This window comes from Cherax quadricarinatus, chromosome 67 (genome assembly GCF_038502225.1).
Source record: "Cherax quadricarinatus isolate ZL_2023a chromosome 67, ASM3850222v1, whole genome shotgun sequence".
NCBI classification, from domain to species: Eukaryota; Metazoa; Arthropoda; class Malacostraca; order Decapoda; family Parastacidae; genus Cherax; species Cherax quadricarinatus.
In genome coordinates this window covers 9,180,005-9,202,000 of record NC_091358.1, presented here as the reverse complement: position 1 = coordinate 9,202,000, position 21,996 = coordinate 9,180,005, and the positions used below count along the sequence as shown (strand labels likewise).

Below are 21,996 nucleotides of genomic sequence, written 5' to 3'. Positions count from 1 at the left end.
TTCATCAGTTACTTACATTGCTATGTTCTTGGGAAGTGGCTGGCCCAGTGGCCCCTAGAGACGAGCCACAAGTGTTTGCTCCTTCAACCGAATCGCTACTTTTATATGGTTCTGCCCAATCGTCATAGTCACCTGCTTGCAGGTGCTCCTGCCCCTCTGTGTGATTGTGGTAGGCAGTTAGCTGTAGAGCATACATTAACTACCCATAGTTTTGGCTTTGTCTCTTATATCATGGTTCTTATAATTACCAGGGTGCCTGCATAGACCTTTGGGAAGTTTGAATCTTTTAACAATGATAATTTAATGAGGGTTTTTAAATGTTGCAGGTTATTGTAACTGGTGCGATACGGTAGTATTTATTTTTGTTGCTTTGTGCTAACAGTTGCCATTGTTTTGATCACCTATACAACCTGAATACTCACGGGGGCCACTGCTGTCCTCTCCCATCAGTATTCTCCTCAACAGTTTCATATCGTTTGCAAACACACACACACACACACACACACACACACACACACACACACACACACACACACACACACACACACACACACACACACACACACACGACTTCCACTCCCCCTTCCTTCCTGACAAATTATTTACATACATTAGAAATAGTGGCCCTTTTTATTCTTGACCATCCTGACACTTCCTTATTTTTCATTTTTCTCTTATTTTTTTTAAAGTACTTTTGATCTAATGGAGTTGTTTTTCTTTCACCCTTTCTGTCTCTCTTTTAGATAAATATCTGGTGAAAAAATCAAATTCGTCCTTCCATTCCAAGATGCAGTCTAACCATCCATGTCTCCCGTTTTCTCTTAGTAACTGTGCTACTGAATTCCTGTAAGCTTGTCAAACAAGATTTCTTATTCTTCACTCTGGGTTGGCTTTCACTAAAGCTTATCTCCAGGTGCTTCAGTATCTTCCTCCTCACAATCTTCCTCGTTAATTTTGAGATGTATGTCTGTGGTACCAGTGCCTCCTGTTTGTTCCCTTTCAATATATATATATATATATATATATATATATATATATATATATATATATATATATATATATATATATGCTTAATTCGCAAAACGGCGAACTTTTAATAAACATTATCTCTCACTGCATAGAAGGATTCAAACCTGCACACACTGTATCAGATTACACAGTGCTTTCGCCACTCAGCCAGATATATAGCGACCAATTTAGCAAAAATGGTAATTTTCTCTATCAACAACATTTTGCTCAAGATCTTCACTATGGGTTTGCAAAGTGGTTCTGTTCTCATGACTCAGGAAATAGTAATAACACGATTGAAAACCGCAGAATGGGTGGGGTTTGAATCCATCTAAACGACCTCTACCAAAAGCTACTCAAGAATTAACTCCTGTATCCAGTGACGTGTACTTAGCTCAGTGGTGACGTGTACTTAGCCCAGTGGTGACGTTGTTAATATCCCCTTTATTAATACCTATCTTCCACTTATACACTTCGTGTCTAATTTATCAACATGTCGGTTCTCTGAACCATTCATCTACAAATCTGTCAGACACTGCAACTTCTTGGGATCTTAATACTTAGGAATTCTTCAACGCTAAGAAAGGAGGAACACTGCAGCAGGCCTGTTGGCCCATACGAGGCAGGTCCTTTAAACCCCACCCGTTCGAAAGTTTGGTTCTGTTCCTTCCTTCAGTACCAACACGGGGATGGATATGTTGTTAGATCCTATGGTTTTCGTTGTGCTCAAATCCTTCTTTTTTTTTCCTTCACTTTTTGTTGTCTGCGTATCTTCCAGCGTAGGTTGGTCTTTCCTGATCCCACTCTTCCCAGGCAACAATTTTTTATTCCTTGGTAAATACCTCAATGAATTTTTTTTGTTTAGTTCTTCACATATCTTCGTCACCTTCAATAAGTATTACTACTACAAGTATCTTCAGTCTTATCACTTGACCCTTTCCTATTTATTCATCAAGTTTCTTACATTGCTATGAAGCAGTTTTAATTCTGTTTTAGCCTTTTTTGGTACACCAATTTCAAACTGTCTACAGGCTTTGCTTCGTACCCATGTAAAGTTGTTCTGGGACCTACAGAGCATGGGTTAAAGGGTTATTGAAGCTTAGGTAGCTTTAAGAATAGGTTGAGCAAATATGAGAGTGACTGGATATGAGAAGATGGTATGGGCCAGTAGGCCTGTTGCGGTGTTCGATGTTCCTCCAACCTTATGCTCTTTTGCGTGCTTCTCTGTGTTGCATATTCCATATTCTTATGCTCCTTTGCCTTGCCCTCTCTGCACGTCTGTTCGAACCAATTTCTCTCTCTCTCTCTCTCTAGTTCACATATGTACAATCATGTACTCTCATGGAACATGACTGTTCCATGAGAGAACATGATTGTACATATGTAAACATGATTGCTCTCTTTCTCAGTGTACTTTTCTCAATAAATTTTTCAAACATTCATGGTCTCCACTATTATAGTCTTTTTTTGTGTATCCTATTTTTTCTGGCCAGTTCCACTGTTACTAAATAATTGAAGCTTGGCACTACGTGATCACTTGTACTTAATGGAAATACACAAATGCAGTGTAATGAAATTCTTTGACAACGTTTCGGCCGCGCAGTGGGCTTTTTCGTGACTTGAAAAAAGTCCATTATGTGGGCTAAAGCTGCACTCTTTGCTTCATATTCTGTCCTTGGTTTCCTGCTGTTTGGTGGGAGGCTGCATATTACTGGCATTATCATTTTGGACCCTTCTGTTGTAAATGTTCCTTCTACGCACTTAGTCACTGAATCCTCCAGTATTTGCTGTTTAGCTCCTCGAATGTCCACTTTCTTTTACCAGGGTCAATCCTTCCCTGTTTTCTTATTATTTTCCAGAATGTGGTGTCCCTCTGGGAAGGAAAACTATGCCTGGTTGTTCCTTTAATATTCTCTCTCTTAGTTCACTGTTTTTGTTACTGACACTGTTGGCATTATGCCACACTTTGATATGTCCATCTCCAATTGGTTGTCTACCTCTCTGTACTGTTACTAAGTGTTGGTATTACTGTGAGGGATGAAGTGCTCTGGGGTGAAAACTGGAGTTAAGTACAGCAGTAAATACCTAGAGGTGGAGTGGGTTGGAGTTGTATATTAGAGAAGCTGTGATATGAAGAAAAGAAGGTTGTGATGTGTGAAGAAGTGAGAGGTTGTGATGTGAAGAAAGAGAAGGTGTGATGTGAGGGACAAGCGGTTGTGATGTGAGGAAAGAATGAGAGGTTGCGATGTGAGGAAAGAGAGGTGATGTGAAGAATGAAAGGTTGTGATGTGAAGAATGGAATAGTCACGAGTGTAACACTTAGTCCTATAAGTTGCTTATATGTGTTTACTTCACAGACTGTTATGTGAAGAATGGGAATATTGGAAGATTCTGATGTGAAGAGTGTGAGAGGTATCACTGTATGTAGACAGAGCAGTGTTGTCCATACACATCTTGGGGGGGGTGAATGAAGCCTAGGCAGTGGCGCATGAACGGCCCCTTGCATAAATTAGTATTTTAAACTATTAGTTGGTAAACGAATGTTTTTATTAATTGTACTTAAAAATAAAATGTCGATAAATTATGAAATATATTCTAAATCAATGATAATAAATAAAACTGGCCAACAATAGTTGCAGTTCACGTTTAAAAAACATGTGTTTCTAACTAATATTGTGATGCTGAATTCAAATCTGAATTTAGTTTTGTTCTAAAACGTACATTTTTTTGTGAAATAGAACCCCACGGTGAACGATTTCACTAAGACAACCATCATGGAAAAGAGATGAAGGAAACCTGATGATCAGTTCAATGTTGGACTACTGCTGGACACTGGTGATGGAGAACCAAACTGCGGGAGAACCATACTGAACAAGCGAATAAACCCTGAAAACTCTCATGTAAATATGTTTGTATGACTGTATGGAAATTTCTGTGATTTTTGTTAGCCATGTATATAAAGAATTTACGTTAAGAAAGATTAGTTTTGATCACTGTAGGCACCACATTCAGTATCTATGTATAATACCTTTGGTAGGTAATATATGTGTGGGTCTTCAACATTAAATAGTCAAATGTTGATCATAAAATTTCAAAAATTCTTACGTGGTAAGAGACTAAACAAGCTCAAAATGGTGATCAGTGCTTCAACTTTAGCTTAAAACAACCAGTTTGGTGTCTGAACCAGATAAAAAGTTTAAATTTTGTTGGCTGGTAATAATCAGTAACTGCTAGTAACTACTCATGAAGAAAATCAGAAGGTTCACTGAACTATGCATTCTCTTCTGCTAAGACTAAGTAATTTACATATCTTCCTAACTTTAACTAAATGGATAATTTATTTTTGTGCCCCTTTAAATATATAATATTTTTCTTATTACTGGAGTACTTAGTTTGGCTCTATAAATCTACAGTAAAATGTGAATTTCATCAATTATGGATGCTAATTCATTACTTTTTTCTATCACAGATTTTAAAAGGTGGAGTCCGTGGGTTGGGATAAATCTGGTTTGTGGAGCACAAGTTAATAAAGGGTAAACAACCCTGATCTGGACAGCGAGGAAGTCTCAAGAGTCGTACGTCAGGAGACGGAGTTCGTGGAGCTGGGTTGGTTGAATGCTGGGTGGGGTAAGATATATAAGCAGGATGGAGTCTGGGACACTGTATGATAGAGGGGGAGGGGGGGAAGGGGCTCAGCTGTGGGGTCAGTGAAGAGACGGGATGAACTCGGGGAAGGATAGGGATGGGATCGATGCTATTGGGGAGTAATGGAAGAAGAGTGGAGTGGGGATGGGATTATGGATATGGTATGGGTGAGTGAGTGGAAAGGAAGAGACAAAGACATGCGAGGAATGAATGAAGAGAAGTAGAGGTAGAAGTTAGGGGAAAGGAGGAAAGAGGTAATATCTATAAGTAGTATCTGTGTGAAGACTGTGTGTAGGTGTGAGTGGGCGTGTGGGTTGGTGGTAGGCATGTGGGTCATGGCACAAGAAGCGCGAGATACTGGGCCAGTGAGGGTATGGGAACGATAGTGACGCACTACGATAACAACGAGACAGACAGGCAGACACACACAGACCTCATCATTTATGCACAATTATCATAAGAGTCAACACAAGCGGCCGCCACCTCGCCTCCATACCTGTAGACTGGTCAGGGAGTAGTTGTTGTGCGGGTGTGGGCGTGTAGGCGTGGTCATCTTGTCCTGGTGCGGTGTGGGCGGGTGGGGCGTAGGTGGATGTGGAGTGGGCGGGTGTGGGAAGGCTGCTCCGTGCGGGTTGTGACCACCAAACCGATGAAAGTCCTCAAAGGTGTTGAATCCCTGTGTAGGAAAGAGAGAAATCAGTGGTCGTACATACATATGTGTGTGTGTGTGTGTATGTATATATATATATATATATATATATATATATATATATATATATATATATATATATATATATATATATATATATATATATATATAGTCGTGCCGAATAGGTAAAATTGGTCAATTAGCAGGAACTCATTTTCTCTTATACTCATTTTCTCTTATACGTTTAAAGATATGTTTTTTCATTTACGTTAATGTAAAAATTAATAATTTTGTATAAAAATTTTTAGAAAACTTAAGTAATCTTCTTATACCAAGCGCAATTTAATTTAGCCTAATCCAACTAAATATATTTTAGATAAGTTTACAATAATTAATAATAAACAAACACAGTGAAATATATTTTTTCGTTAGGTTCAGAATGATTTTTGTGAAATTATTGCATACACAAATTTTCGTGCCTTATTCGGCAAGAAGAGCGTTGCTATTTAAGCCAAATTCGCAAGTTTTACCTATTCGACACGATATATATATATATATATATATATATATATATATATATATATATATATATATATATATATATATATATAATACATATAGGCAACATTCAGAATCAAATCCACTCACTGGGTGGATAACCTCTGTTTCTGCATGATTTATAATGCTCATCACCTGGATGATAAATTCGCTTTTAGTGACGCAAAACAGAATATTTCTTAGGAGTTTGTCTATTTTTTTCGTCTGAGTTTATCTGTTGTGATGAGTTACATGTAATGTGTTGACCTGTTGTGATATTATATGTAATATGTTTACCTGTTGTGATGAGTTTCCTGTTGTGACTGGTTTACCTGTTGGTGATGAGTGTGGTGATGGTGTGGGACGTAGCCGTTCATGTGGGGGGTGGGAGGTCCATGTGGGGAGAGCTGGGAGAGCTTCATACAGTCCTGAGGGTTCTGGGGTCGCGCCGGACCACCCCAAGAGTCTGCCCCCAGCTTGAGCCCTTCCCCCATGGAGTCCACCAGCTGGTCGGCGTAGCGGTCGTGCGGATGGGGGTGGGCGTGGGCGTGGTGCGGCCAGTACTCGCCGCCCCACCCACCTATACCAGGAGACATGGGTGGCACCTGCATAGGAAGAGAGTGTAAAATGTGTACCACCTAAAATTAGTAGTGGTCACGTAAATGATGGTAAAAAACATGGAGTATATATGAATATCTACCTCTTAATGTACATAGATATACATGCAACTCCATATTATATTATTTATATTACCGACAAGTTGAAGAAGAATAAACAAGTGCAACATTTAGGTATCTTTGATGCTAGTAATAGTTTTAACGTGATCAGTCCATCATCCTTAGTAGAATGTTTTAAGTCCCTCAGGTCTGAGGGACTGACTGCCTCCTACCTCAGTCTGATGCATCTTAAATGGAAGAATGTAGCAAAGGTCATAACTGCAGTCCCTGGAGCTAGTTTGGAGGAACAGTCTGATAGGACAAAATTATTAAACCTTTGCAATAAATTCGCCTTAAACTAGCGAAACCCTGAATTAACCAGACTGGAAACACCCTGGACCTTATATTTACCAACAATGAAGTCCTGGTCCGAGACATAATGGTGTCGAAACTTAAATCTCAAACCACAACATAATCGAGGTTCAGACTTACGGGCAGAGTGGTCTGGGACAGACAAACATTATCCATAATGAGAGTGAATTCAAAAACTTAAATTTCAACAAGAACATCTACTTAACGGGATATACTGGGAGGACAATATAACCACTACAGATCTAAACCAGTTCTTTGGAAGGATGAGCTCACTGGCGTTCCAAGTATACTCCAGGAAAAAATACAAACAAGAAAGAGGCGCTTCCTCTACAAGCGAAGATGACGGATATCAAACTTTTTTAAAGGCAGCAGACTCTCTGAAGCACATAAGAATACTCAAGTTAGGAAAACGGAGAAGACTGAGCACAAGTGAACAACATCATATAAAGCCCAGGAGAGACAGGAGCAAAGAGCCATAAATGGAATTAGAAGAAATCCCAAATATTTCTTCTCTTATGTAAAATCCAGTACAAAAAAAAATATTCAGTATAGAAAGTACTTAAAGGAGATAAAACATACACTAATGAAGCTAAAGAAATGAATGAAATACTTAAGTCACAATTCAGCTGTGTTCATTGAACCACTTTTCAGTCTGCAGATAGAAGACCACAACGATTTTTTTCTGCATGAGACTTAAAATATAGCTGACATCCCCAAAATTTATTATGTAGCCCTGCCCCCAGTTGACCATGAAGAGGCCATTAACAGCATGCCCATGCATTCTGCATTAGGACGAGACTCGTGGAACTCCATATTCATCAAAAATATCGCAGGGTAAACACAGGCGGCCGCCACCTCTCCGCCATACTGATCAGGAGGTAGTTGTGCGGGTGTGAGCTTCTAGGTATGGTCATCTTGTTCTGGTGTGGTGTGTACAGGTGGGGAAAAGGTCGCTGTGGAGAGGGTCCTTAGTATTCTATAGGTCTTGGGTATTCTGTGGAGGAGCCTAGACACAGGTGTCATCTCTCAGTCATTAACACTGATACTGCCCCACTTCACAAAGGTGGCAGTAAAGTAATTGTAAAAAACAATAGCTCTAATTTCACAAGTTATCAAAATCTCTGAGGGAGTCCAGAGAAGATCGCCAATCACATGGAATCACAACAACTGCACACATCAGGGCAGCATGGATTTAGAGCAGAGCGCTTCTGCCTCTCGCAGTTGCTTAACCATTATGCCATGATCTTGGATGCACTGGAAGACACGCTAAAAACCTTCGACAAGTGCGACTATGGTATGATAGCGTACAAAGTGTATGCAAAAAGAATAATTTGAAACGTGGACAGATGAATATTTAGCGTCTTAAATATATCACAGCACCCTAATATTTTTTGCTGGTGACGCCAGAATCTCTATGAGAGTGGCATTCGTTAAGATATAGCAAATCTTCAAGAGAATATAAATCAAGTCTTCCAATGGATCTCAGACATAAATATGATGTTCAACGAGGACACGTTTAACTTGTTCCACTATGGAAGAATGGAAGAAATAAAGATTAAAACGGAGGAGAGGGCAAACTCAGCTCATTCAACAGAGCGAAAGTTCTGCGAGTGAAAATCTCGCATTCAAAGATCATAACAATGTTATTCCTACCGCAAAGGAAAAATGACAGCAGGATGACTAGTATTCCCACGAAAAGAAATGCTTATCTCATGATACTCTTCAAGTCACTTGTTCTCTACATGCTGGAGTACTGCTATATACTAACAATCCCTGGAAAGCGAGACCTGGTCGTAATGGGAATTGGAGCAAACAAACTCAGCAGTAGACTATAATGAATGCCTTCATCCACTATATACAGGTATATATAATATGTACAGAAAGAATAACAAGTGTGCACCACGGTGACAAATGACAAAGCAGAAGTCAGAGAGAGTGTACCGTACTCATCCAGGAAGTAAGCAACTCGACCAGTGCTTACCGCAAGTGAACCACGTTGCTTCAGCTTTGTCGGGCTTGCCTGTGATTGGTCAATGAACTAAGGTACTGATTTAACCACGGTACCCTATCGATCGTCAAACCCTTTGCACCCGGTTTGCTGGTTGGGAGGCAGCCTATATGGGAGTGTGACATACGCCAAATAAATTGTAACATACTCTTTGCATGCCACACTGGAATACTGCTGTATACTAACAGCCCCTTGAAATCAAGTGAGATTGCCGAGTTAAAAAAACGTGGACAACTTTCACTGCTTCTATACATTCGGTCAAACATCTACACTACTGAGGACACCGGTAGTCCCTTCAATTGTATTCCCTGGAATGTAGGCGAAAAAGGTAGATCATAATTTAAATTATTACCTGGAAAATACTGGAGGGACTGGTATCAAACCTGCACACTGAAATCATTCCATATAACAAGAGACTTGGCAGACGGTGCAAAGTGCCTCCAATATTAAGCAGAGGCGCGACAAGTACACTAAGAGAGAACTCAAGTGTTAGAGGTCCCCGACTTTTCAATTACTAACGAACCCCTGACTGTTTTCAAGAGGGAATTGACAAGTTCTTCTAATCAGTCCCCTGACCAGCTGAGTTATGGTTCTCACATTGGTCTATGACAAGGTTGCAGGGGCACTCACTCCCAAAAAGAACCTTCAGGAGCGATGGGAAACGGACTAATCATGTTAAAACTGATTCTACTCTCTCCACTGTTGTGTACGCCTCAAGAAACCTGTTCCACAGGTGAAACGTTTCAACAGTGAAGATACCCGAATGTTGCACGTGTGTTGCATCATGAAGCTCCACCTCACACTGGTGAGATATTCAACCTAGAATTATTATTATATTCATGGGAAGCTCTACAATAACCTTGTGGGAGGTATGTTAATGCCGGTAAGACTGAAAGTACAAGCCCGTGCAAAGTACAAGGCCGTGGTAAGTACAAGGCTGTGGTGGGTACTCACTTGTGAATCGTGCATATCGGACTCTATCGCGGGGATGGGTGAGAGTCTGCCGCAGGAGGAGGCGTTGGAGGAGGCTCTGGGACGATAGTCTTGCGGGGAGAGTTGGCTGAAGGCGGGGTGGACCGAGTGGGTGTGAGGAGAGTCCGGGTACAGGTCTAGACTCTCACTCAACGATGACGAAGGCGACGGCGTAGTGTCCAGACCGTTTCTCAGTGCCTGGGGGTTATCATCACAACATTAGAATGCATCGAGGTAGCGTCTCGCTCTCGCGACTGACAGACGAGGTTCGAATCTCCATTAGTTCTTCTACTGAATAACTCCACACGGATTTAACACTTTACAGTGAGTTTACACCACATGATGATAATAATAATATAGATATTCAAGTAGATTTCCCTCAGCGTCAATCATCTTATCTTACCAACATGACTGTTTACCCTCTTTCTAAGTAACTTTATCTATAGATGACATGAGTTATTCTTCACGCATTGTTACTACCGTGAGTTACTTGTTACTTACTGTTCATATAGTATGACTACCATAAGTTATCCTTCACACACTGACTAGAAATTTAATAAAGGAAAAGTTTAGAATCCAGAAGTCTTAGCAGCTGAAGTATCCAGAGCTTCATAAATGTAGCAGTGAGATAGCTGAACATTACCAAATGATCGTACAAAATATTATTATTACAACATGAGAGAAGTTGTTAATTGTTGCAGTCACGTTAGTTGATCTTTTATTTGAGTGTTGCCACACTATTATTTATTTTTTTAACACAATGGCCATCTCCCACCGAGGTAGGGTGATCTGATAAAGAAGAAACACTTTCACCATCACTCACTTCGTTACTAACTTGCCAAAGGCGTGCCGTTACTACAGTTCAAATACCCCTCCGAACAGCAATATCCCCATCCCTCACTCAGAATGTAGGCACTGTACTTCTCACCTTGAAGACTTACCGGTTTTCCTTAATATATTTTACCTTGCTCACACTTCAACAGCACGACAAGTAATAACACGCTCACACACGCTTGTTGGATATCAAGCCTCTCGCATACAAAACCTCCTTTACCCCTTCTTTCCAACCTTTCCAAGGACGACCCCTACCCATCTTCCTTCCATTTCAGATTTACATCCCTCCAAGTCATCTGTTTTGCTCCATCTTTTCTAAATGCCGAAACTACCTTAACAACCTTTTCTCAGCCCTCTGGATAATACTTTTAGTAAGCCCGCACCTCCTAATCTCTAAGCTACGAATTATTCTTCTTTCAACAAACCAGCCATATCCCACCGAGGCAGGGTGGCCCAAAAAGAAAAACAAGAGTTTCTCTTTTCAATTTTAGTAATGTATACAGGAAAAAGGGTTACTAGCCCCTTGCTCCTGGCATTTTAGTCGCCTCTTACGACACGCATGGCTTACGGAGGAAGAATTCTGTTCCACTTCCCCATGGAGATAGAAAATAAACAAGAACAAGAACTAGTAAGAAAACAAAAGAAAACCCAGAGGGGTGTATATATATATATATATATATATATATATATATATATATATATATATATATATATATATATATATATATATATATATATATAGGTAGTAGGTTGGTAGACAGCAACCACCCAGGGAGGTACTACCGTCCTGCCAAGTGAGTGTAAAACGAAAGCCTGTAATTGTTTTACATGATGGTAGGATTGCTGGTGTCTTTTGTCTGTCTCATAAATATGCAAGATTACAGGTACGTCTTGCTACTTCTACTTACAATTAGGTCACACTACACATACATGTACACGTTTATTTATACACACTCATCTGAGTTTTCTTTGATTTTATCTTAATAGTTCTTGGTCTTATTACTTTTCCTTTTATATCCATGGGGAAGTGGAATAAGAATCTTTCCTCCGTAAGCCATGCGTGTTATAAAAGTCAACTAAAATGCCGGGAACAATGGGCTAGTAACCCCTTTTCCTGTAAAGATTACTAAAAAGAATAAGAAGAAAATTGTCAAAGTGGGAAGTCTGAATGTGCGTGGATGTTGTGCAAATGATAAGAAAGAGATGATTGTGGATGTTATGAATGAGAAGAAACTGGATGTCCTGGCTTTAAGTGAAACAAAGCTGAAGGGGGTGGGAGAGTTTCAATGGAGAGGAATAAATGGGATTAGGTCAGGGGTTTCAAATAGAGTTAGAGCTAAAGAAGGAGTAGCAATAATGTTGAAGGATAAGCTATGGCAGGAAAAGAGGGACTACAAATGTATAAATTCAAGGATTATGTGGAGTAAAATAAAGATTGGATGTGAAAAGTGGGTTATAGTAAGCGTGTATGCACCTGGAGAAGAGAGAAGTGTAGAGGAGAAAGATTCTGGGAAATGTTGAGTGAATGCGTGGGGAGTTTTGAATCAAGTGTGAGAGTAATGGTGGTTGGGGATTTCAATGCTAAAGTGGGTAAAAATGTTATGGAGGGAGTAGTAGGTAATTTTGGGGTGCCAGGGGTAAATGTAAATAGGGAGCCTTTAATTGAGCTATGTGTAGAAAGAAATTTGGTAATAAGTAATACATATTTTATGAAAAAGAGGATAAATAAATATACAAGGTATGATGTAGCACGTAATGAAAGTAGTTTGTTAGATTATGTATTGGTGGATAAAAGGTTGATGGGTAGGCTCCAGGATGTACATGTTTATAGAGGGGCAACTGATATATCGGATCATTATTTAGTTGTAGCTACAGTTAGAGTAAGAGGTAGATGGGAAAAGAGGAAGGTGGCAACAACAAGTAAGAGGGAGGTGAAAGTGTATAAACTAAGGGAGGAGGAAGTTCGGGCGAGATATAAGCGACTATTGGCAGAAAGGTGGGATAGTGCAAAGATGAGTAGTGGGGGGGTTGAAGAGGGTTGGAATAGTTTTAAAAATGCAGTATTAGAATGTGGGGCAGAAGTTTGTGGTTATAGGAGGGTGGGGGCAGGAGGAAAGAGGAGTGATTGGTGGAATGATGAAGTAAAGGGTGTGATAAAAGAGAAAAAGGTAGCTTACGAGAGGTTTTTACAAAGCAGAAGTGTTATAAGAAGAGCAGAGTATATGGAGAGTAAAAGAAAGGTGAAGAGAGTGGTGAGAGAGTGCAAAAGGAGAGCAGATGAAAGAGTGGGAGAGGCACTGTCAAGAAATTTTAATGAAAATAAGAAAAAATATTGGAGTGAGTTAAACAAGTTAAGAAAGCCTAGGGAAAGTATGGATTTGTCAGTTAAAAACAGAGTAGGGGAGTTAGTAGATGGGGAGAGGGAGGTATTAGGTAGATGGCGAGAATATTTTGAGGAACTTTTAAATGTTAAGGAAGAAAGGGAGGCGGTAATTTCATGCACTGGCCAGGGAGGTATACCATCTTTTAGGAGTGAAGAAGAGCAGAATGTAAGTGTGGTGGAGGTACGTGAGGCATTACGTAGAATGAAAGGGGGTAAAGCAGCTGGAACTGATGGGATCATGACAGAAATGTTAAAAGCAGGGGGGGATATAGTGTTGGAGTGGTTGGTACTTTTGTTTAATAAATGTATGAAAGAGGGGAAGGTACCTAGGGATTGGCGGAGAGCATGTATAGTCCCTTTATATAAAGGGAAAGGGGACAAAAGAGATTGTAAAAATTATAGAGGAATAAGTTTACTGAGTATACCAGGAAAAGTATACGGTAGGGTTATAATTGAAAGAATTAGAGGTAAGACAGAATGTAGAATTGCGGACGAGCAAGGAGGCTTCAGAGTGGGTAGGGGATGTGTAGATCAAGTGTTTACATTGAAACATATATGTGAACAGTATTTAGATAAAGGTAGGGAAGTTTTTATTGCATTTATGGATTTAGAAAAGGCATATGATAGTGGATAGAGGAGCAATGTGGCAGATGTTGCAAGTATATGGAATAGGTGGTAAGTTACTAAATGCTGTAAAGAGCTTTTATGAGGATAGTGAGGCTCAGGTTAGGGTGTGTAGAAGAGAGGGAGAATACTTCCCGGTAAAAGTAGGTCTTAGACAGGGATGTGTAATGTCACCATGGTTGTTTAATATATTTATAGATGGGGTTGTAAAAGAAGTAAATGCTAGGGTGTTCGGGAGAGGGGTGGGATTAAATTATGGGGAATCAAATTCAAAATGGGAATTGACACAGTTACTTTTTGCTGATGATACTGTGCTTATGGGAGATTCTAAAGAAAAATTACAAAGGTTAGTGGATGAGTTTGAGAATGTGTGTAAAGGTAGAAAGTTGAAAGTCAACATAGAAAAGAGTAAGGTGATGAGGGTATCAAATGATTTAGATAAAGAAAAATTGGATATCAAATTGGGGAGGAGGAGTATGGAAGAAGTGAATGTTTTCAGATACTTGGGAGTTGACGTGTCGGCGGATGGATTTATGAAGGATGAGGTTAATCATAGAATTGATGAGGGAAAAAAGGTGAGTGGTGCGTTGAGGTATATGTGGAGTCAAAAAACGTTATCTATGGAGGCAAAGAAGGGAATGTATGAAAGTATAGTAGTACCAACACTCTTATATGGATGTGAAGCTTGGGTGGTAAATGCAGCAGCGAGGAGACGGTTGGAGGCAGTGGAGATGTCCTGTCTAAGGGCAATGTGTGGTGTAAATATTATGCAGAAAATTCGGAGTGTGGAAATTAGGAGAAGGTGTGGAGTTAATAAAAGCATTAGTCAGAGGGCAGAAGAGGGGTTGTTGAGGTGGTTTGGTCATTTAGAGAGAATGGATCAAAGTAGAATGACATGGAAAGCATATAAATCTATAGGGGAAGGAAAGAGGGGTAGGGGTCGTCCTCGGAAGGGTTGGAAAGAGGGGGTAAAGGAGGTTTTGTGGGTGAGGGGCTTGGACTTCCAGCAAGCGTGCATGAGCGTGTTAGATAGGAGTGAATGGAGACGAATGATACTTGGGACCTGACGATCTGTTGGAGTGTGAGCAGGGTAATATTTAGTGAAGGGATTCAGGGAAACCGGTTATTTTCATATAGTCGGACTTGAGTCCTGGAAATGGGAAGTACAATGCCTGCACTTTAAAGGAGGGGTTTGGGATATTGGCAGTTTGGAGGGATATGTTGTGTATCTCTATACGTATATGCTTCTAAACTGTTGTATTCTGAGCACCTCTGCAAAAGCAGTGATAATGTGTGAGTGTGGTGAAAGTGTTGAATGATGATGAAAGTATTTTCTTTTTGGGGATTTTCTTTCTTTTTTTTTGGGTCACCCTGCCTCGGTGGGAGACGGCCGACTTGTTGAAAAAATATATATATATATATATACCTATACATATATATATATATATATATATATATATATATATATATATATATATATATATATATATATATATATATATATATATATTCTTGTACATGCATGTGTAATGTGACCTAAGTGTAAGTAGAAGTAGGAAGACGTACCTGAAATCTTGCATGCTTATGAGACAGAAAAAAATACACCAGCAATCCTACCATCATGTAAAACAATGACAGGCTTCCGTTTGACACTCACTTAGCAGTACAGTAGTACCTCCCTGGGTGATTGCTGTCAACCATCCTACTACCTACATAAGCTACGAATTCTCTGCATAATATTCACATATATTGACCTCAGACACATCTCCACTACCAGCCTCCTTGCTGCAACGTTCAAAACCCATGAGTCACACCCACATATTTGTGTTGGTACCACTATGCTTTCACACATTTTCCTGTTAGCCACGATAAATAATGTTCTTTGACTCCACAGATGTCACCCAGTTCTTCCCCTTGTCAATTCTATTATTTACCTTGTCTTTCATAGACCCCAACCGCTGGTAAGTCCACTCCCAAATATCTGAGTACATTCACTTCATACTCCCTCCTTCCAGTATGATACCTAATCTTTTATTACCTTTCATTTCTTTTGTTAGTCTCATCGCCTTGCTCTTTACTACGCTCACTTTTAATTTCCTTCTTTTTTATACCATCCCAAATTCGTCCACCGGTCTTAGCCACTTCTCTTCAGAAGCTTCCACAGTACCGTGTCATCGGCAAAAAAGCAACCGTGACAATTCCCACTTTGCATTAGATTCTAAATCTTTTAATCCCACAACATCCTAGGATTCCCGTTTTTTACAAACTTACTTTTAAATATGTTAAACAACCATGGTGATGTGTATCCCTGTCTAGGGTCTACTTGTACTGGAAAATAATCTTCCCTAACCTGACCCTCACTATCCTCATAAAAACTTAACTGCTTTAAGTAACCTACCACCTATTCCATACACTTGCAACATCAGCCACATTGCTTTCTTATCCAGCTGTCAAATACCATCTCTAAATCCACAAATACAACGAAAACTACCTTATTCGTATGTAAATATTGTTCGCTTATGTGCTTCGATGTAAACACTTGGTCTACACATCTCCATTCTAAAACCCCCTTGTCCATCTGCGATCCTTTTCTCCGTCTTACACTTAATTCTTTAAATAAAAACTACCATACTCAACATGTTTATTCCTCTACAATTCATACACTGTTTTTCTTTTTACATTCCCTTGCGTATAATATTGTTCTGTGACATCATGGCGGGGAACACACACTGTCCTGCCTCTACCCGTGTTGTAACTGACTGCTTTCTATGGTTTTCATAGTCCCGCACACTGTCCGGTAGTCATACATATGTTGATCCCCTGATCAGTTAAATTATTGCTAAATGCAGCCAGCAGACCCATATATGTACCACAGCCTGGATGATAGACAGCGCAGAAGCTTGTCTAGTTTCTTCTTAAAGAATTTAACCTTTGCACATCCAGTTTTTCTTGCATATGTTGGTGGTAGCAGGTTGAAACAACTTTCTCTGTGTCTATTGCTCTTCTGATTTTCACTGAAGTTGTTCTAGACTTCATCCAGTGTCACTCTAGTAAGTTATTTTAGAGTGTGGAAAAAGAGAATATTTAAAGAATATTTCATGTATTGATTATTAGATTTCTCCTGTGTTCTGGAGGTCAACAGTTAAGGGAGTCTCAACAGATTAAACGTTTTACTAAGTCTGTGTGAGCAGTAAATGTTCTCTGTATATTTTAAGACCCGATATTTCACCTAAGTTGATAGATGTGAGAACAGAACAGTATTATATGCTGGAATACAAGAAATTAAAAAAGCACCATTACTGGCATAGCATCACTTGATTTAAAAAATTTTTTTAATCCATCCTATCAGTTCCCCTGGCCTTGCTACATGCAATGTGCTGTGCCCTCTAAACGTCCGCTCATCTGGTATTGCGATTCCTAGATCTATGAGCAAATGTGACTGTAACTGATATACTTAACTTAGTGTCTCAGGTCTTCCCTTTGTAGACAGACACAGTTGGAGTTTGCCACTGGTGAATATATTGATATATGATTGTGGTTTATATGATGAGTATATTGTTATAAGGTGTTTTTCAGTAACGTCTACTGAAGTGACTCATTTTTTGGTACTAGGTATTAGGAATGATTCGTGAAATCGTAATGATACAAATGTAATTCACCGAGCAGAATATAATATAATAATACTTAGGATGAGGGTGCTACAGTTCGGAGGGTCATCTAAATTGTAATGTCAGCACGCTGCCGGCAAGACCACGATTGACTAGGTGATAGGGGATGTGTTTTCCTTTTACAAGAGTCACTCTACCCCAGTGAGGGACGGCCGATGTGTTAAAATAAAATGTCATCATTCTCTTGTCTCCTCTGTCAAGGTAATATGCTGTCATGGTGTGTCACCTGAGCCTCAGGTCTCTCCCTTAATATATGGAGTCCTCGTGCTGCTTCTGTTGTTTCAACACACCGGTCGTCTCCCACTTAGGTAGGGAGAATAAACCCAAAAAAGGAAATATTCACCATCATTCACTGAATCGCTTCCCAGAAGTGTGCTCACATCAGTGTTCAGATGAGCCTCCGAACTGCAACATCCTCACTCCCATCCTCACTCACATCCCACCTCTATGACTGTAACATCCCCACCCTTCCTTTTGAGTTGAAGTACTGTACTTCCTACCTCCAGTAGTAGTACTATTTTACACTTGTTAATAAACGAAGCACTACAGGAATCAAGCCTAAATACTGGCCTTAGCATTTTCTGACATAGTTGTTTAACTATAATGTGGATAAATAAAGAAATGACGTTACAGTGCGTAGAAACACATTAATTGTCAAGCTTTATAGCTGACAGTAAGACTTTGCTCCATATTTTTCCCTTAAAATTTAGTTTAAGAACATTTTTTTCGAAGTCTTTAGGGCTGTACTAATACGAAACATATTCCTAAGGTGGGGGAGTTTATGGGAAAAACTATCAGAGTTTTCTACTTTTTTTACGATGTTGATTAGTTAATGTTGACTGGTTTGTTAAACATAGATTAATGTTTAAATTCTCTCATTTGTCGTCAGTTAGGGAGTAAATGTCTTTCTGAACCATAAGCACTTCTACCAGTACTACTAGTATCATTAGGACTACCAGCATCACCGGTACTAGTACTACTACTCTCATATTCCTCTTTCAGAACCAAAAACACTACTACCAGTACTACTATCATCAATACCAGAGTCACCAGTACCGCTGTCATCAGAATCTTTCAGAACCAACACTACTACCAGCACTACTAGTATAATCAAAACTACAGCCTCACCAGCACTAGTATAGCTCTTATTACAATCTTTCCAAACTATCAACACTACTAGTATCATCAAAACTACCAACATGACCAGTACCGTACCATTCTTCATATTCCTCATCATCAGTCATCACCATCAGTCATCATTACCCTCAGTCATCATTGCCATCAGTCATCATCACCATCAATCATCATTACCATTAGTCATCAACACCATCAATCATCACCAACATCATCAGACAGTATACTCACCTCCAGCTTCTTCTTCACTCTGCCCCTCTTCTTCTCATAGCGGCCGCCTTCCATCGTGTTGGCTCGCCGTCGCGTTGATTTACCAGGCTTAGCGTCTGGGTTCAGAACCCACCAAGACGACTTGCCCGTCCCCTCATTCTGAACCCGCATGAACCGGTTGTGTAGCGACAGGTTATGGCGGATCGAGTTCTGAAAGGAGAGAGAGAAAATGTAAGTTTTATTACTCCGAAAAGGTTGTAAATTTGACAACCCACAACTTATACTCTGAACGGGTTGTAAATTTAACTAGCCCACAACTTATACTCTGGAGAGGTTGTAAATTTAACAACTCTCAGCTTAGACATGGAAGCGTAGTCGGGGTTTCGGTCAGTCCTGGACCTCTTGTCAACGCTGGCAACTTGATGGTGGTCCAGCACGGACAGAAACAGACCATTTCCAGCTCGAGGATTAGTTGAGAATTATTACAACCATGATATTGTAACTTTCATTCTACTATGAAAATTTATTGCAATTGTAAGACATTGTAAGTATAATTTATATTCGTAATGCATTATGAATTTCCATCTTTCAGTTGAACAACATAAACAGTACAAGAAATTGTTTATTGCTGGCTGTAGTCGTCTTACTATTTCATAACTTTCAGTACCAATTAGTTGATATACTGGAAATTGGTAACTACAGTTTTACACCGTTTTCCTGATGCATTTCTTTCGTTGTCGGAAAAGAGAGTTGGCAGGGATGGGAACGGGAGGGATAGAGCAGGGAGGAGGGTTGTGGGTAGGAAAGGTTAAGTGGTCTGACCACTTAGGGTTCGCTATAAAGGAGTATTATTTTTTTACATAGTAAAACTATTTAAGTTCAGAGGCGTCAGTTTCTGAACACTCTCAGTACACAGAATAACGAGTGGTTAGTGGTGTTCCGAACAGTTAAAAGATGCTGCAAGCTGATGGTGTGAGCTGGGTGTTGGTACTGTGAGCTGGTTGTTGGTACTGTGAGCCGGTTGTTGGTACTGTGAGTTGGTTGTTGGTACTGTGAGCTGGTTGTTGGTACTGTGAGCCGGTTGTTGGTACTGTGAGCCGGCTGCTGGTGCTATGAGCTGGTTGTTGGTACTGTGAGCTGGTTGTTGGTACTGTGAGCTGGTTGTTGGTACTGTGAGCCGGCTGCTGGTGCTATGAGCTGGTTGTTGGTACTGTGAGCTGGTTGTTGGTACTGTGAGCTGGTTGTTGGTACTGTGAGCCGGCTGCTGGTGCTATGAGCTGGTTGTTGGTACTGTGAGCTGGTTGTTGGTACTGTGAGCTGGTTGTTGGTACTGTGAGCCGGAGCCGGTTGTTGGTACTGGTGCTTGTGCTATGAGCTGGTTGTTGGTACTGTGAGCTGGTTGTTGGTACTGTGAGCTGGTTGTTGGTACTGTGAGTTGGTTGTTGGTACTGTGAGCTGGTTGTTGGTACTGTGAGCCGGTTGTTGGTACTGTGAGCCGGCTGCTGGTGCTATGAGCTGGTTGTTGGTACTGTGAGCTGGTTGTTGGTACTGTGAGCTGGTTGTTGGTACTGTGAGCTGGTTGTTGGTACTGTGAGCCGGCTGCTGGTGCTATGAGCTGGTTGTTGGTACTGTGAGCTGGTTGTTGGTACTGTGAGCTGGTTGTTGGTACTGTGAGCTGGTTGTTGGTACTGTGAGCTGGTTGTTGGTACTGTGAGCTGGTTGTTGGTACTGTGAGCTGGTTGTTGGTACTGTGAGCCGGCTGCTGGTGCTATGAGCTGGTTGTTGGTACGGCTGCTGTGAGCTGGTTGCTATGAGCTGGTTGTTGGTACTGTGAGCCGGCTGCTGGTGTTATGAGCTGGTTGTTGGTACTGTGAGCTGGTTGTTGGTACTGTGAGCTGGTTGTTGGTACTGTGAGCTGGTTGTTGGTACTGTGAGCCGGTTGTTGGTGCTGTAAGCTGTGAGCCGGTTGTTGGTACTGTGAGCTGGTTGTTGGTACTGTGAGCTGGTTGTTGGTACTGTGAGCTGGTTGTTGGTACTGTGAGCTGGTTGTTGGTACTGTGAGCTGGTTGTTGGTACTGTGAGCTGGTTGTTGGTACTGTGAGCTGGTTGTTGGTGCTGTAAGCTGGTTGCTGGTGCTATGAGCTGGTTGTTGGTACTGTGAGCTGGTTGCTGGTGCTATGAGCTGGTTGTTGGTACTGTGAGCTGGTTGCTGGTGCTATGAGCTGGTTGTTGGTACTGTGAGCTGGTTGTTTGTACTGTGATCTGGTTGTTGGTACTGTGAGCTGGTTGCTGGTGCTGTGAGCTGGTTGCTGGTGCTATGAGCTGGTTGTTGGTACTGTGAGCTGGTTGCTGGTGCTATGAGCTGGTTGTTGGTACTGTGAGCTGGTTGCTGGTGCTATGAGCTGGTTGTTGGTACTGTGAGCTGGTTGTTGGTACTGTGATCTGGTTGTTGGTACTGTGAGCTGGTTGCTGGTGCTGTGAGCTGGTTGCTGGTGCTATGAGCTGGTTGTTGGTACTGTGAGCTGGTTGCTGGTGCTATGAGCTGGTTGTTGGTACTGTGAGCTGGTTGTTGGTGCTGTGAGCTGGTTGCTGGTGCTGTGAGCTGGTTGCTGGTGCTATGAGCTGGTTGTTGGTACTGTGAGCTGGTTGCTGGTGCTATGAGCTGGTTGTTGGTACTGTGAGCTGGTTGTTGGTGCTGTGAGCTGGTTGTTGGTGCTGTGAGCTGGTGGTTAGTGCTATGAGCTGGTTGTTAGTGCTATGAGCTGGTTGTTAGTGCTATGAGCTGGTTGTTAGTGCTATGAACTGGTTGTTAGGGCCATGAGATGGTTGTTAGTGCTATGAGCTGGTTGTCAGTGTGTCAGTGCTGTGAGCTGGTTAGTGCTGCAAGCTGGTGGTGGTGGTGCTCCAAGCTGGCAGTGCCGCCAGCTAGTGCGGTGGGAAGCACTACTGGGAAAGGAAGGTCAAGACAGCCGCCATTTGCAAGCGGCAACACTCTCCATTACCCGAGGTTAATGAGCCCTGAGGTGGCCTCATTACGATACGTAATTGAGGGCAATTACCCTATAATTCTCTACTTGGCTTTCTTATCCCAGTAATAACAAAGGTGTGGCCCGTGTCGCGTAGTAAATCCTGGGATTTAGTCATAATTTTCACTCATAGCAGGACATAAAGTTGAAGGTAAGGAAGGGGTTTAGTCTGAGATATGGGAAGACACGGGAGTTATCTGACAAGGTGGACACAGCACGTGTAAATATGTGGGTGGATACAGCTGTGTGTGGGTGACGTAGTGACCAGGG

The 21,996-nt window shown here is 41.0% G+C and overlaps 1 protein-coding gene and 1 long non-coding RNA gene across 3 annotated transcripts in view; one reads left to right on the top strand and one right to left on the bottom strand.

Annotated features, from left to right (window-relative positions):
- LOC138854691 (uncharacterized) overlaps nucleotides 1–5,154 on the top strand; it is a 267,073-nt gene extending 261,919 nt beyond the window's left edge. Inside the window, exons 2-3 of the long non-coding RNA XR_011393882.1 lie at nucleotides 3,747–3,908; nucleotides 4,478–5,154. This is a non-coding gene — a long non-coding RNA (uncharacterized lncRNA). The remainder of the gene's footprint in view (nucleotides 1–3,746; nucleotides 3,909–4,477) is intronic.
- The window catches only part of LOC128699702 (forkhead box protein O-like), a 243,646-nt gene extending 224,738 nt beyond the window's left edge, over nucleotides 1–18,908 (bottom strand). Inside the window, exons 1-4 of one of the 2 annotated variants that reach the window (XM_070099384.1) lie at nucleotides 18,722–18,908; nucleotides 9,830–10,045; nucleotides 6,172–6,477; nucleotides 5,150–5,329 (exon numbers count right to left, since the gene is read on the bottom strand). In XM_070099384.1, the coding sequence (XP_069955485.1) occupies nucleotides 5,150–5,329; nucleotides 6,172–6,477; nucleotides 9,830–10,045; nucleotides 18,722–18,871 (852 nt within the window). In that variant the 5' untranslated portion in view covers nucleotides 18,872–18,908. The remainder of the gene's footprint in view (nucleotides 1–5,149; nucleotides 5,330–6,171; nucleotides 6,478–9,829; nucleotides 10,046–18,721) is intronic. The other variant, XM_070099385.1, reaches the window with a different exon arrangement.
- Nucleotides 18,909–21,996: the final 3,088 nt, after the last annotated feature.